At 38.7% G+C, this 18,197-nt stretch overlaps 1 protein-coding gene across 1 annotated transcript in view; it reads left to right on the top strand.

Moving 5' to 3' along the window:
* The first annotated feature begins 549 nt into the window (after positions 1 to 549).
* LOC104075897 (histone deacetylase 4-like) overlaps positions 550 to 18,197 on the top strand; it is a 26,164-nt gene continuing 8,516 nt past the window's right edge. The window contains exons 1-4 of the mRNA XM_009576564.1: positions 550 to 562; positions 840 to 973; positions 10,616 to 10,700; positions 15,843 to 15,996. Coding sequence (XP_009574859.1) covers positions 550 to 562; positions 840 to 973; positions 10,616 to 10,700; positions 15,843 to 15,996 — 386 coding nt within the window. The remainder of the gene's footprint in view (positions 563 to 839; positions 974 to 10,615; positions 10,701 to 15,842; positions 15,997 to 18,197) is intronic.

Genomic DNA, 18,197 nt, shown 5'->3' with positions numbered 1-18,197 from the left:
TTCTTGCAACTTTTTCTTGTCATTAAAACTGAAATAAATTAATTTTACTTGAATCACAGGTGAAAACTTTGTGGTACTGTTTATGTAGTTATAGATCACCACATAAAACAAAGTACCATCATTTTTGGCTGTAGTGCAGAATTGCTTAGAACATTGTTGGTCAGGATGAGCGATATTGGTAGAGATATCTACGAAGTTCTGGACAGTTTCAACTTATACCAAAACCTTGAATCAAAATAAGTGATCCAATTTTTAGTGCTGCCTCCAAAAACACTTCAAAATAGAGCTAAGAGGTAACATATGTTTCCACTATTTTTCACTCCATGGTTGTACATTATACTCAAACTCCAAATACAAAGGAAGAAGCAATTTGTAAATAAAAATTTCATTTGAAAAATACCATTACTTTTAATTATAGTATCATACCTTAACTACAAATATTATTTGTCATATTTATGCCATAAGTGAACAGGGTTATTTCAGATATCTCTAAATAACATGGGTATATGTTACACTGACGTGCAAATAGGAAGAGAATCTGGGGTGATAATGGTTAATGACGGTAAGAAGAGAGACAACCTCATGTTTCAACTAATCTCCAGCTATTAGGGATCAGCATAAGGGACATTATCTCACATCTGCCTTATACAAAATTCCATATATCTAACTCCAAAGCATCTGGTGTGGGCCATAGTCAGAAACAGGATACTGGACTAAATATATCCCATGCTCCCTGTGCAATATCCTTGAGCTTTCTACATTCTCATGCAGCAGATGTGAAATATGCCAGTAATATCTGTTCTGCTTTAATTATTTGCACTACTGTATTTGAATACTAGGTTTTGGTCACCTAACCAAGCAATTGCTGAAGCTAGCGGATGGCCGTGTGGTGCTGGCACTGGAGGGAGGACATGACCTTACTGCCATCTGTGATGCATCTGAAGCCTGTATAAACGCCCTTTTAGGAAATGAGGTAAAACATAAATCACAGTAGGTGGAGAGAATGATCCAAGTTTGCTGAAACTTCTATCTTTGATTTTCTTTTAATAACAATAGCATCAGTCCTTTTTTCATTTGGTATTAAAACCATGCAATTTGAACATATCTTAGAAATGAGCAGACCTCAGATGAGCTGGTTTGGATAAATACCACTAAATTAGATGATTATATAAATCCTTCAGTGTTTGCCTAAATTATTCCCAGTTCTGAATAAGATTTAATACCTCAAAATTGCTTTTGGTGATATTGTGCTGAATACCAGACTTGACATCATTGGTAGTCATTGGTGTGCATATCATCCATCAGGATCAGACCTTCCAGCCAACTATCATGGAAAAAAAATGGCTTTTGCAGGGTATCTGTTAGTCTTAGGAATTGGATATTGCAAAGCCACATTTTTTGCAGTATTTTGACACTTCAACTGGCATGTGAAATAAGGTATTTCAGAGGCTTTTGAAATTGAAGAACGTTAATAAAAATGTGTCCAAGACTTCAAAAAAAAATTTTTTTAAGTTAGAAATGAAGATTTAGGTTGATCTGAATGTAATTTAGATGGAGTGTCCAAGATTTATCAAACTCTGTATATATTATTTTAAAACTTTTGAGTGGACTCAGTAAAGTAAATTACTCAGACTAAGTAAACATGATTACATTCTATTTATGTACACAAACACAAGATAAGCATTCATGTTAGCAAAAATTGGTTTTGTTGTCCACTAGAAAATATCTTTTCTCCTACAAATATGGTGAGAAGGAAAATAAGCTTGCTGAAGTTGCAGCCAAAATAATTTATGAAAGGGCAAAAACCTTTATCATAAATTGTGAATTTTGCAAGATCTTGATATAAAGTGCAGTGTGTTACTTTTTTTTCCGCAGGGGAAGCGGTAATAGCTGTATAATCTCTCCAATCAAATGTATTAGTGCCAAATTGAAAGCTAGTCTGCCAGTTCCCTTCCACTTCAAGACTTCATACCTATGTGAATATATGTAATGTGTCTTCTGGTGGATGTTGGATAGAAAGATTTTCTAAATGTTCTTTTTAACCTTTGCTTTTTATCTTTATGACCCATGGAGAAAAATATTTTTATGCTTATTATTTTTTACATTATACATGCAATGAATAAAGTGATAGCTTTTTCAAAAATATTCTCAGAAATGTAAAGAAGTAGACATAGCCACACACACACACACAAAAAAAAAGCTTTCATTGGGTTTTATCTACTATCACCTTTGACAAGTCCCATAAGGAGAGTTTTCCAGTGTGGTGACATGCATTATTGAAATAGATGCTCAGCTCAATATTGGTCCTTTTATTTAGGTGCTGAAATATGATTACAAAACCTAGCTTGAGGCATTTGACGATCTTAGTGAATGCAGCATTGCCTTCCTGATCAGCTGCCATTCCAGGGCACTCTCATGGATATTCTCTGTTATCATCTTCCCTGTGGTAGTATCTTATGGCATCAGTGGCTTTTTATAGCCCTTCTAAAGCCATTCTCTGAAATTTTCACCTTTGTGGGACTAATGCAAATGGTACAATGCTGATGATATGATGTGTCTTCCTCTGTGTAGGTGCCTGGGTCCCTCTATCCAGTTATGACCATTTGGTGGTGCTACCTATTTATGAAAACTGCCTTGTTTTTTTTTAACACTGTATCACACCCAACTACTATTTCTGCTGTCAATGACTAGCCATTATGTGAGAAAAAATACCAATTGTGAGAAAAAGGTATGGGATAAGTGAACTGGAATAGAGACTTTCTTCCATTTTATTTTAGAGCAACTAGAGACCGGGAAACTAGATAAACTGTGAGTCTATCTGTTTGCAAAATATAGCAAAGCAAATTTCAGGAGAGACAAAAATTCAATAACTGAGAATGAAGACAAACATAACCACGCAGCTATTTTTAATTCACTTTTAAAAGAACACGATTATTAATAATTTGAAACATCTCATGCAATAAGCGTTATTCTCATGTGCTCTTACTCACAGCTTTGTCTTCAGGGACGTGCGTTAAATAGTCTGGTACAGCAGAATTTCAAAGAGAAAGTATGCTGTGGCTACTAAGAGAAAAATACTCCAGAGAGGATGTTGTTACCAACACTACCATAAGAAACTGATGTTTGCTTAAAATAATAAGTAAAGGTGTTGCAGAGGAGCAGACACTAATGAGGAAGTCTGATACCTAGTTAGCAGTTAGAAATCAGCACCTCTGTTGACATCTATAGATTTATGGCAATCTATGCCACATGGCCCATAGCATATACATTGCTTGATTTCAGCATAATATTCATAAACTTGCACAGCAAACTCCAAGTGTGTTCCTGCCAAGGACAGAAAAAAATGTTTTTCTTCAAACAACCAATTATTGTAATTTGAGGATACATTCTTCCTTGAATGCAATTCTTTACAGGTGATTAATAGGATAATTATAACTTATTATCTGCCGTTCAGTTTTACAAATAATGGTATGTAGTGCAACCCTAGTTTAAAAACATTGGCAAGATGAACTTCACTTTCTAAACACTACACATGTAATTGAACTCAAATTAGAAAGGTTGGGAAAGGCCTTTGTAAGGTACTCTGCAGTTTGTCAGATGTATTTATTCATGTGCTGAGGATTAGAATTCATAAACATTTTGCAGACTTTTTTGAAAACTTTTTCTTTTCTTTTGTTGTTTTTGGCCAGGACTTGTCAATACAGAAATTCACTGCTTCGTATGTTCTATTACCAGCAGAATAACATTTAAAAAAAAGAGTAATTGTAAAACTAGCCACAACTTCCAAATTTCATGGAGAGCTGGTTTGAGATATAGAGGTAACATCAAACTTACAAGTGAAAAATGCTTTCTTTTCTTATTTGTCTCTGAACACCAAGAAGAAAAATAGTTTGACATCCAAAATAGATATATTTTGCTCTTAGTTATATGTGGCCTGCAGCACAGTGATCTGTTTAGCAAGATAACTTTTTACTCTTCTCTTAGCAAATGCAAGTCGAGCCTCTAAGAAAAGAATACACTATCAAGTTAATCTTCTTTAAATAATTTGAGCATGGCACAGGAAATTCCTGCATACAGTTGTTGATTTTGAAGACTAACCAAAGAAACTATTAAAAAGGTCTCTTTTTTGGAAGAGCTCAGAATTTAAATGAGCTATCAGCCCCATCTATGTGTGGTCAATACTTCTGAACTTCTCTGCAGAAGTACTTTTGAACAATAATTTCAAATTTTGACAATAACACAAATGGGATTATAATTGTTGGTTTTCTCTGATTAGAGGTACTTCTATTTTTAATTGTTTCTTTCTAAGACCAAGTTCCCCAAACTGAGGTGCCTAGTACCTTTTTAGATACCTGAGGGTATCCAGGACATTGGCCAGGACTGGTAGATCTAACTCAGAACTTAGAGGAGATCCACACCCTTTCTGAGGGGCAACTAGACATCAGGCAAGAGACCCTATAGTCTCTTGCTTAATCTGGTTTGGTTGTGTGAATCCCTCCTTAAATGATGAGAAAACTAAAAAGGAAATTGTAGAGGTAAAGGTAAGGATAAATTGTATAAAGATAAAATAATTAATTAGAAAGTTTACATATAAAATTATTTTAAAACAAAAAAATTTCAAGATCTCAGGTTTTCTTGTCCATGCTTCTGTGTACAAGCAGAAAATTTCCATGTCACTTTGAGAAAAATCCATTTGACAATTTGCAGAGCTAATTAGGAGCACTGTAGGTTATGTCCTTGGAAGGAAATCTTCCTAAGAGGTGAGAAGAGATTAAGCAGCTGGATTCCCTTGAAATCCAAAATGAAAACATGGAAATCCTTCTGGCAGGTAAAAAGGCAGGATGAGCATCAGTAGCTTTAAAATATCGCTGAATTTTCTCGACATGATTTGAGAACTTGTCCAAAGAGCATCTGTCAAAACAAAGGAAATGATGGATTCATGTAATTACAAAAGAGATACTGCTTTTAAACCTAAGCATTTCTGAGATGATGCGCATTTATGCACTCTTGTGCTTAAAATTCAATTCTCTCATTTATTGTGATACTTTTTAAATGATTCTAGAGTTTTTCACAGATTGGTTGTATAGTTTCAAATACTTATTTTTAAAGCATATATAGAGATATACATTACTTCAATTAAAAAAAACATTAAATGTTAAGATTTGTATGTTATTCCAAGAAGTATGTTAAAATTGGGTTGAATATTGAGATTTCTCCCCAAAATCTTTGTCATGGAGAATGGAAATTCCACACTATTTCGTCTGTCCTAGCTTCAGTGCTATAAAGACCTCTGCTATGCCTTTCAGTGCCAGGTGGTGGTGAGTAAGTCTGCTCTATACATGCAAGGACAGGTTCTGGTTTCTTTCCTCCACATTATTTTTGAAGAGGCACTACTTGGATTTAAAAAGCCCTCAGGGATAAGCTTTCCTTGAGTTCAGCATCCTAAATCCTGCAGCTTATTTCCAACATAACTGTGTTCAGTTGGGGGTTCTTCTGCAGCCAAGAGAGAATGAGGAAGGATTCCATCAAGCACAAAACTTTGACTCAAAAGCTAAGGATTTAGTTCTTCCTTCATCCCATCCCTTTTCAAGCAGCCAGGTGGGATATTTCCATGGGACATAGAAGTCAGTCTAACATCATGGTCCCTCTGACCTCTCTACAGGTTTGGGGAGTGTCTCTTAGCTCTATGTGGTACAGCAGTTTGCCATGGTCTATAACAAGCGATAATTAGTCGCAGACGGGGTCATGCTCTTCTTTGCATAGAGGAAACAGAGGAGTGCAGTCCACAGTGTGCTCTGCCCAGCAGGACCCTGCAACAAAGGCACACAGAGGATGCATGTCTGCTCTCATTGACTGTGGCGGCCAAGGCTGAATTTGGCCCTAAGTGCAAAAACATTTCTAAGTGACTAAATTTAACATCTTCTAGTAAATATTCTTCTGGCTTGAATTTCAGTCTGAAGCAGAATTTGACAAAACATTGTGATTGGTTGGCTCCCAAGCATGCTTGAAAACTTATACTGGACAATTTTCTTGCAGAGTGTGAAGTATGTGCTTCTTTCTCGCAATCTGTTGAGCTGGCGTTTAGGAGGGGATGGTAATTTAAGTGGAAAGCTCGTTCTGCTGATGATGAAAAGTTGGCATTTTTCTCCTTTGTGGAATTCAGTGTGAATCTGGGGCTGCTTGCCAGCTAGGCAGTGAGCTCTGCCAAGAGGGCCTGGACTGCGTTAAGAAAGGGTTATTTGCCAGAACAGGTAAGCATTTCTCTCTCCAAAATGGAAATATTCATGGAAGTGAATATGGCCTGAGATCAATTTTAAATTGGATGGTAAACTTGGTCGCAATCTCACATCCTCATTGTTAATCTGAGTCTAATACTAGAAAATAATTAACACTGAGTCTAAGCCACCTGTCAACGGCTGCTTGCATAAATCCGGAGTCCAGAAACTGGCCCAGAAATAGAGAATTAGATGGAGTAGGAAACTGGAGCGAGGTATGTGCCAGAGGTCAGCATGGTGACATCAAAGTCCCCAAGGTGGGCAGTGCTAGTCAGGAAGTGGTTTGGCCAAGGAAACAGAGAATATTCTGATTCCAAAGTTACATACTTCCAAGGCATCCCTTGTTTTTTGGAGACTGGCAGGTGCTAATGACCCTTTGTGCCTTTGAACCTATTCCCTACTGAAAACTGACTTGCTTATGGACGGCATTGTAACAGTGGATCACAAAAATACCTGCCTAAAGTGCTTATATATAAACAGAAAGTGCAGAAACTTTGAGAAGATTGCTAATATAAGAAAACAGAGGACCTGTGAGATCTTTGAACTTAGTCCTCTCTAATCATAGGCAACCCTATGATTTGATAGGTATTTGCAATAAAAGCAACAAAGCCCAGTCTTGGTGCTGATATGTTTCTTGCACAGTTTATTCAGGAAAGGGAGGTTGTAGCGCTTCCTTTTGCAGCCTAGGCATCCCTGAGGAGCGTGCCTGCCTTCTCCCCTTCCTCTGCTTCTGTCAGGACTCGCCGTGCTCCTTACCCTATGCTTGCAATTGCCTCACTTTTCAGTTATCTCTAACTGCACTCTGCAACAATCTTCACTGAAGCTAATCTTGGTGCTTTAAAACATGACAGTGCTAAGGACTATACAGATATTGCTAGATTTTCTAGATTTTCCAGCTCAGTACAGACTACTGTAGTTTCAGGTTCTCTGCGCGTTCCCAAGGATCATTTCAGATCACCTTCTGGGCACATGAAATTTCCATCATTAATTCCTTCTTCAAACATTTGTTGATATGCCTTTGGCAGACTTTGGCGGCCCAAGTGATTTTTGCCCATTTACATTGTTTTTCCTACTTTGAAAATTATTAGTGGACACAGTTTCTACTTTCATCTGCTACTTTGGGCACAAAAGCCCAATTCAGCCATGTAAAAGCTTTGAAAATGTGACCCTTTGTGTCTGGTCCAAACTGTCTCTGCCGTGGTTTGGTTATTTCTGCACTGACTCGAGCTGTTCTTCTCTGAAAGATTTCTTTCCTGACACTGTGTTTCCAGTGCTCTTTTCAGCTTCCTTTCTGTTAGCCTCCAGATTTAATAGACTTCATGATCTGAATGCCAATAAGTGTAGGAGGGAAGGTGATAGTGCCATATATGCCAGGTGTAGAGTAATTTCTTTTGTTCACTGTTGGGTCTAACTGCTGATATTTTCCAGGGACACCCCTATGTCTGTACAGTTGTATCCAACCAGTGGATAGCTGCCAACAGAAATCATTCTTTCGAATGCAGACAGTCTCATTTCAGAGTGTAGAGAAACAGCTGCCATAACCCACTGGCTTTATTTCTACAGTGTTTTTGTAACGGTACTGCATTTGGGCTGAACAGGGTATATGATGTAATGAGCTTACTCCTGGAGCCTGATAAGGTTTCCCTGATACGGAAGAGGATCCACGTTCTGCCTGGTTATCCCTAAGGGTGAGGAGGCAGAATAGCTCCGGAGCAGAAGCTGAGCTTGGGATACAACATGAAAGTTTTCTGGAAAAAATTGTTAAGGAAATGATCAAACGTGACTATTATATTCACATCACCTACAGATCTGTTAGTAGAGCTAACAGATGGAGTAATGATTGGGATAACTGTTGGATGTCTGACACTTTTTCTTCTTTTCTTTAATAATTCATCATCTTATCCTGATTTCTAAAAACACATCTGCCATTTCTAAATATTCATCTGATATGTCTAACATTCAAATGTAGCCTACTCATTAAACAATTTATTTCTGTACTGATAAATAAAGAGGTGTCATTGATATATTAGGAAAAATCAAGACAATTTTTTGGCTCCTGCAAAAATCCAGCTCTGAAGAAGGCAACAAAATTGCTTAAAATTCACCTTTTAATAGGAAATCCCCTCTATCTATCTCTGCATCAGTTGCTCACAGCTTAATAATTAGTGCAAGAGGTCTGCAGAAAGAATCTTGAGGTACTCAAAGGGTAAAGCAAGACACAGCTCTCAAATCTTGCAGTCTGGCAATTCCATACCTTGTACTATTATTCCTACTGTTATAGCCTGGAGCTATTTTGTCCTACTTCAGGGGAGTGAATTAGTTGTCAAAGCCTTAGGAATTAGGAAATTGTCAAAACAGAACCTTAAGCTACTGTTTGCTTCCCCTTCTGTGTTTCTGCACCCTGTATGACCAAACAGAACTTCAGGATTTTGTCCTCTTCCTGGCCAAATAATAGATTGCTTTAAACAGAAAATAGCAAGTGAAAAAAGCAAGTGCTATTTATCTGCATAACCCAAGGTATGGATTATTAAGATTATTATATGGATTATTGTTCTAAAATCTGTGAAGCTTGATCTGTTGGTGGGCATTTTCACAAATATGCAGTTTTCCCCCAGATACCTGAAAGAGTTACCAAATAGAGTAACCTATGAAGATCGTGAAGTACGTGTGGTTTAAGAATTGCAAATGTCTCTGTAAATATTATTTTTATTGTAGTTGTTCTCTTCATTCTAATCCATAATACATATTAGATAGCAACAATCTTCCTTTGCAGTTTGGCCTCCTCAGTAACAGAGTAGAGGTGGGACCTAGTCAGATCCTACCAGCAGTTCTACGCACACTTGCTCACTGCCCAGAATGGAGTGATTTATGCTATTTGAAAAAAACCCATAGTGCTATTGTTTGTGGCCACAAGGAAATCTTCCAGCTGCAATCCCATATGGGATTCTAAGGAAATAATGACATGAACAGTCCTATTCATTTTAGTTACCGGGACTCCAAAAGACATTGTGATATTCACAATGTCTTTATCACTGACAGGCTTTCACTGCTGATCATAATGGTAAAATCCCAGAAGTTCTAGGATTTGTAGCTGAGGTTGCTTAAAATAGCACCACTAAGGGAGTATCTACACTGCAGTTACTTCCCACTTTGTGTACTTGGATCAAAGCTGATTTTATCTAGTTGGTGGGTAGCAATGCAGCGGTAGCAACCCGGAGGACAATATATGATGGCTACTGAACTATTAACTTCACAGAGGAAGCTCCTTGGGTGGGCTTCTTTTGACCGAGTTTAAAGTAGACCCAGGCATGCTTAAGAAAGGAGTTTTGTCTGCAGTACAGATGTCTCCTGTCAATGATGGTTGAACTTCCTTGGCTTTAGAGAAGAGAGACTGCTATTGATATCGCTCTTCCTTGTCTACCTTGACACGGTTGCTACTCCTGGCTCCGCAGGAAGCAGCCTTAGCAGCCTATGCAGGGAAGCGGAAAAACGGGCTGGACTCCAAGCATAGTTCAAGGAGAATATAGTTATTATGGTACAAGAAGAGGCATTTAGCCCAAACAATCTTTTACCCGTTTTCTAGGAAAAAATGTATGGAAGGTAGACAAAAAAGCACATGTGGATGAATTTCAAAATACAGTTTTCTTGGTATATCTGTCCATTGCAGGCAAAAATAACTGTGCAGTAACTGAACACTTCCTTCTGCTAATTTACTATGATGCAGCCCTACTCAAAGAATATACAATTAAAACTGGCTAATTAAAATGCAGCTGACTCTAAAAAACTTACTTAGAGAACTCTCACTGCTAATCTGCATAACCATTTTTTATCTACTACTTCATTTGAAATTAGTGCAAAGCTAGTAAAAGCAGCTGTGTTTTATGGTTTTCCCCTATAAATCTTAAAATGTGTAAGATGGTTAGATGTAATAACACCAGAAAAATAAAGATAATAGAGTGCACACTTCGGTTCCAGTGTGGCTTCAGCAAGGTTTTGTTTGGAGTGCCCAGCTGCGTATGCAGACGCAGTGGAATTTGGTTTGTGAGGAACCTACAAAAATTACACAAATAACTAGCATTTTTTTAATGAATAATACACAGACGTGCACCTGCTTCAGAGACTCCATAGATTAGTCTTGCAGCCAATAGAAAAGCCCCTTGGAATTCAATTACATGGCTGGAAAACAGAAAACAAAATCATGGCTATACTTTTAGAACTAATACCAGCAAAATGTTAACCAGTTCTTGGGCTGAGCTTTTCCTGAGGATTAGATTGTTTCAGTTTGTTTTACTTCCCTGTGGCTTATTGAAAATTTATATTATTCTATTCTATTCTTGCAGCTGGAGCCTCTCCCGGAAGATATTGTGCACCAAATCCCCAACATGAACGCAATAGCTTCTTTAAAAAAGACCACTGAAATTCAAAGTATGTTTCTCAGTTTGGATTGGTGGGTTTAGGGTATTTTTTATTATTAATTAATGTCATGGACATTAAACTGTTGTTTCACAGAAAAGAGCGGGCAAACGTTTTATGTATAAACCAACATGCTGTGTCTAGTGTGTGTGTATATATATATATGCTTTTATTTTTGTTTCTTTGACATCTCATAGTTTCTGCTATGTATTTAGCCCTGAAAAAAATAACCCATTGAAATTATTTAGAGCTTTCTGATTCCTGAACATTCCCAAATCTTTCCATTCCGGAGCATCTTGGATGAAATAGATGTTTGTCAGAGAGGAACATGAACAGACAGGTAAATTAGAGCTCTAACAAACAGTTTCTTCAGATTCTGTTTGTGCAGCCCTTTGCAAGTTACTCACTTTGAGATGTGTAGGACCTTGAGATAAAGTTAAAAAGCTCAAAATCCGTGGCACTGATGCATGGAACAATGCTAACAAATACATGATTTTATTCTGTTTCTGGTGCAGAGGGTACTTGATTGCTTCACTTGTGTGCCCTGACCCCAACTCTTTACTACCCAGATGTTTTAGGGCATTTGCTCCGGTCTCACTGAAAAATTTTCTCTTTGCCATCAGTTGCCTTAATCCAACTGAGCAGACTTCCCTTAAATTCTCTAATCTTCTGCTCTCTGCCATTTTACTGAGGCAGTGGGAGCTTCCCGACTTCTACTGTTTGCTGGCTCCTTAACGATAACAAATGGATAACAAATGTTTTGCTTCATGTTAGATGAATCACAAATAATTGGGATTCATCTGTATAAAATAAATGCACTTTTTAAAAGGGACACCATGCATTATCCATTGATCATGCAGTAATTATCAATCTGATTTTAGTTGTAAAGTGACAATTAAAATTCATTGTAAGTATATAATTCATCCTTCATATACAGTAGTCACCCAGATATGCAAATGCTCTAAGTAAACCGGCTGTATATGATAAATTCCAGTAAGTCATTTTTGCTGGGTGGTATGTCCTAGGGTAGCTCATGAATTTGTATCTTCCTTAAAATTCCCTGTTAATGATCTGGAAGGAATCAGCAAGTTAAGGAAATTCGTGTACTACGCAAGATAGAGCAGATTTGCAAATGATGATAAGGAAAGAAAGCTGCACACAGGCCACAGACATTAAGAAAGAATATGCAATTCTGTTTGAAATAAGACACGTATTTAATGAAAATGGATCTGTAACAAAAAAAGGGTGAATTGAGAAAAAAAATCATTAATACTGGCTCCAGAAAGGCATGGTGTCTTACTAGAAATACACACAAATGATGGCAGTTCAGAAAGAATGAATGGATTTAGGAACAAATATATAGTGTGTGTCTAAAAGCATAGTTCAGAGCTGCAGAGTGGCTTATCTTTGCTTGTTCAGAACAAGCTTAGGTTTGAGCTGAGCTGGTACAGTCACGCCAGTCCAGTGCGCTGTTCTTCTGAAACCTAAGTCAGACTGCTCAGGGTTTGGATGTGTATTTATACACGATATTCTGTCTTTTCGTGCAGCTCTTACATAAAAAGTTATGCATACATCATTTTGTCTGGAGAGAGAACAAGTGTTAGAGAGAAATGTGCTTGGATGATGGAAAGGAGCACTGAGGAAGTTTAGTGCAGCTTTACGGAGGATGCATATTTAGATGGAATTAAGGGAAGCAAGTCCATGTTGAATATTGTAGGGAGTTATGCAGGCTGAAAAGCGTTAGGCTGTGGGGTAGCACCTCGAGAGGTATGAGAAAGCCTGATTTGTTTGGATGATTGCTTGTATGTATATTGAATCTGTATTTCTGTGGTCCAACTTTGATAATGAATATTAGCAATATTTTAGACAAAAAAGTCTCTTCTCTGTGTTTGCCGCAAAAAATTGAAGATACAATACTTAGTTAGACAATGAGAGGAAACAACTTTTTTCTAACTAGAATGGAATTTGTATAAATGTTTTGTTTGTGACAGTGATCCAAAGCTCCTTTGGAAATGTAATACATTTGGAAGTAGTAGTTCCCACACCCATGTAATATGCTATTTCTAAACAATCCTGTTCACTAGCTTGAATACCACCCCCAAACTGTTTTTTTCAATTAAGCCATGGTACAGCGTGTCCAAATCTATCTGTGAAAGGCAATTACAAATGCCTGTAACAGTGACAGAAACATTCACTTTTATTATTTCCTGGTAATAATCAGTGCTCCCACAAATCTTTGAGGGAGACTTAAGCACATTTTCATGCTGAAAGCCAAAGCATACCTAGAAGACTGATTTGGTTTCATTGTTTGTTCTTGCAAGCCGTGATTGCTCTTCAAGTTTTGTATGAATGAAACCAGCAGTATGCTTCATTCTTTCCCCTGAGCTCCACCAAGTTCTTCTCAATGAATGTAACAGGACCGGTAGAATTTCACATTCCGGTATAGCACAGCAGAAATGACATTTTCAGAGATGTGAGCAGTTTGAGGCAGATGCTTTTTGAGCTCATTTAATTGTCAAACCACAGCATACCTAGGGTTTCTAACAAAGCTCCTTTGCAGCTGCATGCTGTGATTGCCTCTCCATTCCACAAGACTTTGCCTGCAAATCTTTTAGTTGAGCACACATGCAAGCCCTGTATGTTTTGTGCACAACATACAAATGTTGTTCTTTATAAAAAGAAGCTTGCAAAGCTGTTTTGCTTACCACAGGTGTTTGTAAGGTTTTAAAGAAAAATCTACCATTGCTTTTTCACAAGCATCAGAAAGCCCTCTTTGCATGAGGTACCCGCTGCTACCTGGATGCTATTCCTAATTGGGACTGCTTTAAAATTTCCTCCCACAAACCACAAACACCCTGCCTTTCACTCCCCTTCTCCAAGACCCTCCACTGCAGCATAGGTGCTGCCACCTGCTTCCTGGCCTGACTCTGCTCTCCCTCTTTATCGCTGAAGCCCCTCTCATAACACAGTTCTCAGTACAGGGAAACAAGGAAAATCACAGATCGCTTGGGAGTGAAGGGCAGTTAAATGGGCACCGAGAGCCCACTAATATGCTTGAATTGGCCCTGAGTTTTAGTGTTACAAGAAAGTCAGGATTCAGGGGGCAGCTGGTGTGCGAGCCTGTGTGTGAATGAACGAATGTGATGTAGCAATCCTCACTGATGCTGTTTTATTGTTGCTGCAGGAGAGCAACACAGTGGTAGCTGGTTACTAATATTTTATTTTATGAATAAGAGCCCTTGAAAACTCCAGCAGTGAACATGGGTTCATTTCTTTTATAGGCAAGAGGGGGTATTATTCCCATGCCAACAGATTTGATTTTCTTGCACATCTGTTTCTGCAACAAAAACCCCACCCACTCTGTGAACATTTAGCTCATAAATTATAGGGTTTGAATTGGGTGTATATTGCAAAGATTGACTTTTGCACATATGATCTGTGAGAACATTGTGGAATGCTCATATAACTTTTTTGTTTGTTTTTAGTGTATTTTTTAATGAATAGAGAATATGGTCTCTGAGCACAGTAATAATAGAGAATATTTTTGTCTTGTTTTTATAAAATTTGCCAGGCTCCAATCATTGAGCCTACTGTTATGTACATAACTTTTTAGCTGTGTCTTTCATGCTTTTGGAGCAAAGCCAACCTCCTAACACTTAATCTCAACTTTGTAGGATACTTAATACACTTTACATTTTATCCCCAGAAGGTCCCCGTTATTTAAAGATTCTGCTAACTACTCAAACGTGCACACTATTAGAGTTCAAAGAAACACGCTGGCCATGCTCGCTGGTTGTTCTTGCACGTTGACTTGGGCTTTCATCTTGCAATGATGTTTTTGAATAAAGACATTTTCAGGCTTTATTGACAGCTGCTTTCTCACTGGAGGGAAAAGTTCATCTTTCGAAAAGCCTGAAACTATGTTGAGAGCTGTGTTACCAAAGAGGGAGTTTTCAGCAGCCTTTGTGCGGCACAGGCAGCACCACCGCTGGCCTGGCCTCCCAGCTGTCAAAGCCTCCAGCTACCCTCTGGATAAGCACCTCAACTCAGCCCGCTGCCCAGCTGCCAAAATCCTCCTTTTAGCCCTCGGAAAAGTCCCCTACTTGATCCCCTCTCTTTCACAGCTGTTGAAACCCTCCGTCTAATTCCCAGATAAGTACCCTGACCCAACCTCTGCAGCAGCTGCTGGAAGCTTCTTGCTAAACACTGAACAAGCTCTGGTCCAGAGCTCCCAGCCTTCCCAAAGCTCCTAATTTCCAGGTGTCATCCACCTGGCAATTAGTGAGTGCTCGGTGGATTACTGGACTGTAAGAAATACGTATGTAAATTCTTACTTGTTCACCTGGTTACCACTAATCAACCTTTGTTTCTTAATAGCACTGCAGTAGCAGACCATTTTATATGTTGACCATGAGTCACCTGCCATTATTGTTTGTGTTGCTTGAGAAGCTTCTTACTGTCTCTTCTGTTGCAGGCAGAAAGCTGAGAATACTCGTGCTTTTAATCCACTGCTGTGTTTTTACACAGCAAACCAGAAAGTTCTATTCCTTATGATATCTGGCAGCTTTCCAGCAACAGCCAGTTCATATATGAAAGTTTTAAATAAATTATTGTTCTAGTATACGCCCTGAGGTTGGAGGAGAAAGAACATCCAGGACTAACAAACCTGATTGTTCTGGCAACATCACCTCAGCCCGAGCTGGCATTTCTGACTTTTTTCCTTTTCAAGACAGTGCTGTGTGAGCACTTTGTACAACAATGTTCATTTTTCTAGTCCTGTTTGCTCTATATGCATCAACTGTCTGCCATATCAGAGCTTCTAGGTATTAACCCTGCCCTGAACTCCCTTCACCTTGCGTAGATAAAGCCAATAGCTTGTCTGACAGTATGAGTTCATTAGCCTGTGTGTTACTCCTCCAGTTTATTACCTTCTGGGGAAGGGTGTGACACAGCCCTTGGAATGAAAGCACTTTCCAACTTGGCATTCTTAGGTTCAGAAATATACCTCTTCACTGCAGTCTGAAATTTCAACTGTACTGCTTACACCGCAGTGATTTTAAATTATAATCACCCAGTGTTGAACTAAGTGATTACTATGCTTGTACCACCATGCTAGCTAAAATTCCCATAAATTATTATGTGTGTTTTCCTTAGGCAAGTATTGGAAGTCAGTGGAGCCATATTCTGTGCCAGTGGATTGTGCTCTGGCTGAGTCTCAGAAACAAGAGAGGGAGGAGACAGAAACAGTATCTGCTATGGCCTCTCTTTCAGTGGATGTTGAGCAGTGTATCCCTCAGGAAGGCAGCAGGTAAGCATACGCAATTATTGCAGAGAACAAGACTTTCGCTCCAGTCAAGTGAGATGAAGACTGCTAGACTAAGGGTTGTTTCAAAATTATCTGCTAATTGAGGTACCTGGAATTTTTCATCCCTGGATTTGAGTTCTCTCACTTCATCACTGGAAGCAGAGGTATTCTATGCTAGCAGGTATTTTTCTGGCGTGTGCAATTCTTTACTAAGGTTCATGATTAGTGCAAGAACCTTGTTTTCTCCCCATATCTAATGCTCTCTACTACATAAAAAGTGCAATATCCATATGAGGAAAATAGACGTGATTAAGTGTAATCAAGCATATTTTTCTCATTGGAAGCTATTCAAACCTGTTTTAGTTTTAATTTTCTAGGAAGGCGTTTAACACACAGTCAGATAAATTTAATAAGGATGGACTTAAATCATTATTAAATGATATTAGACAGGCATTAAAAGTTACTTCCCTGGAAGCAATGGAGTGGTGCCAGTATAAAACTTAAAGCAATCCTGACCAGGATTAGGGCCAACATTTTCCGTGTACCAAGATGAAGGTACACCAGCAAAGAATGAGAACGCTGTTTCTTCCAGCTTGTCAGCTGCTTTTTACATTAATGAAGATTGCTTTCAATTTCACAAACTGAGAAAATGATACAGTAACTGCTGTTGTGTTTTTTGCCAATTAGAGATGAAAAAAATTGATAGCCACTGAATACTGTGTCATCTACAAAACAGTATTTCTTCAAAGAGCTGTTAGGAATCAAAAAAGCTACTGCAGAAGTTCTTGGAGTTTCCTATTTACTCATTTTAAGGACAAACTTTCCTGGCCTTCAGCAGTAGATGAAGACCCAAAATGCAGTGGAACCTTCGGTTTCCATCACACAGAGGAAACAGGGGAGGGAGGAGGAAAAGAGAAAAAAGCCTTATATGGAGACTCATCAGCTCCCTGCAGGCTGTGGAGCAGAGATGTGTAACAACAGGAGAGAAAGGAGGGAGCTGTGGGTAGGCAGGACGGTGGTGGGAGCGGAGCCAGAAGGATCCATGGCTCCTACATCGTGACAGCTACTTGTTTGATTCGGTTCTTGTCTCCCGCGTTGGCTCTTTTAATCAGAACTGAACTGATAGGCATCCGGGGGAATAGCGCGGTGCTAAAAGCTATGGATGCGTCTGGGAGTGAACGTCTCTCACAACAGTGGGAGCGCTCATCTGTCAATGAGTTGACAGACATGGCTCAAAGGGACACACAGGGAGCAGAGCTAGCTAGTAAAGTTCGCAGTATTTACATAATTACCTTTCCAATTGTAATTATATTTTAATATGCTATGGCTATTGTTGTGCTGGTATTATTGCAAACAAATCCATAAAAGCTTAGGGAAGAATCCATGACGAATGGGAGACATATTTTAGATTTGTGAGAGTGCTAATCAGTGCTCAGCTAAGGAATAATGTAAGGTTTGTCATACAAATTTGTGACAATTATGAGACACTTCTGCTAGCCAGGGACAGAAAGGTGCCTGCTCGTATGTGTGTAGCTCTGAAATATAAAGAATTTTAGTTAAAGTGTTGGAACTAATGCAGTCAAACAAAGCAAAGCTTTAAATTGTCTGAAAAAGGGTGTGGTTATTTTTGTGTATTTTCACATTGCTCCAAATAACCAAGAATTGTATTTGTTATGCGCCTCCACTCCCTTAAAACTACAGCCATTGAGAGCAACTGCTGATCCTACATGATTTGAACAAAATAACCCTTTGACTAACGCTGCACTTAATTATTGTATTTATTACCTACCTACTGATAACCTGTGACAGTTTTCACCCATTCTGAAAACAAAATTTCAGGGCGTAGCTGAGAGAAATGGAAAAAAACGCATGTGCTGAAAAGTACACAAGTGGAATTCATGTGGCTGCCAGATTCATTACACTTCATCAGTTCTGGACTCTTATAGGGACGAATCCATCGTGATGAATTGTTCTGTGGAAAAATGGCTTCGTTTGAAATATCTTCTGTGGTGCTGCAGAGATTTTTCAGCAGCACAAAAAACCCCTATGCACGCATGCGTTCCTAAGTCTGTTTCCACATTCGTAACCCACAAAGAAGTCACCCGAAGCCAGATTGCCATCAGAGAGCGACAGGACAACATAAGTGCTGTCCCACTGGGCCAAAATTGGTAGTTAGCTTTTCTGAGGCTTCGGGATATCATTCT

The sequence above is a fragment of the Fulmarus glacialis genome, unplaced genomic scaffold (genome assembly GCF_000690835.1).
Source record: "Fulmarus glacialis isolate BGI_N327 unplaced genomic scaffold, ASM69083v1 scaffold9044, whole genome shotgun sequence".
Taxonomy (NCBI): Eukaryota; Metazoa; Chordata; class Aves; order Procellariiformes; family Procellariidae; genus Fulmarus; species Fulmarus glacialis.
Note: the sequence above shows the minus strand (reverse complement) of the source record. Positions and strands in the feature narration are given on the sequence as shown.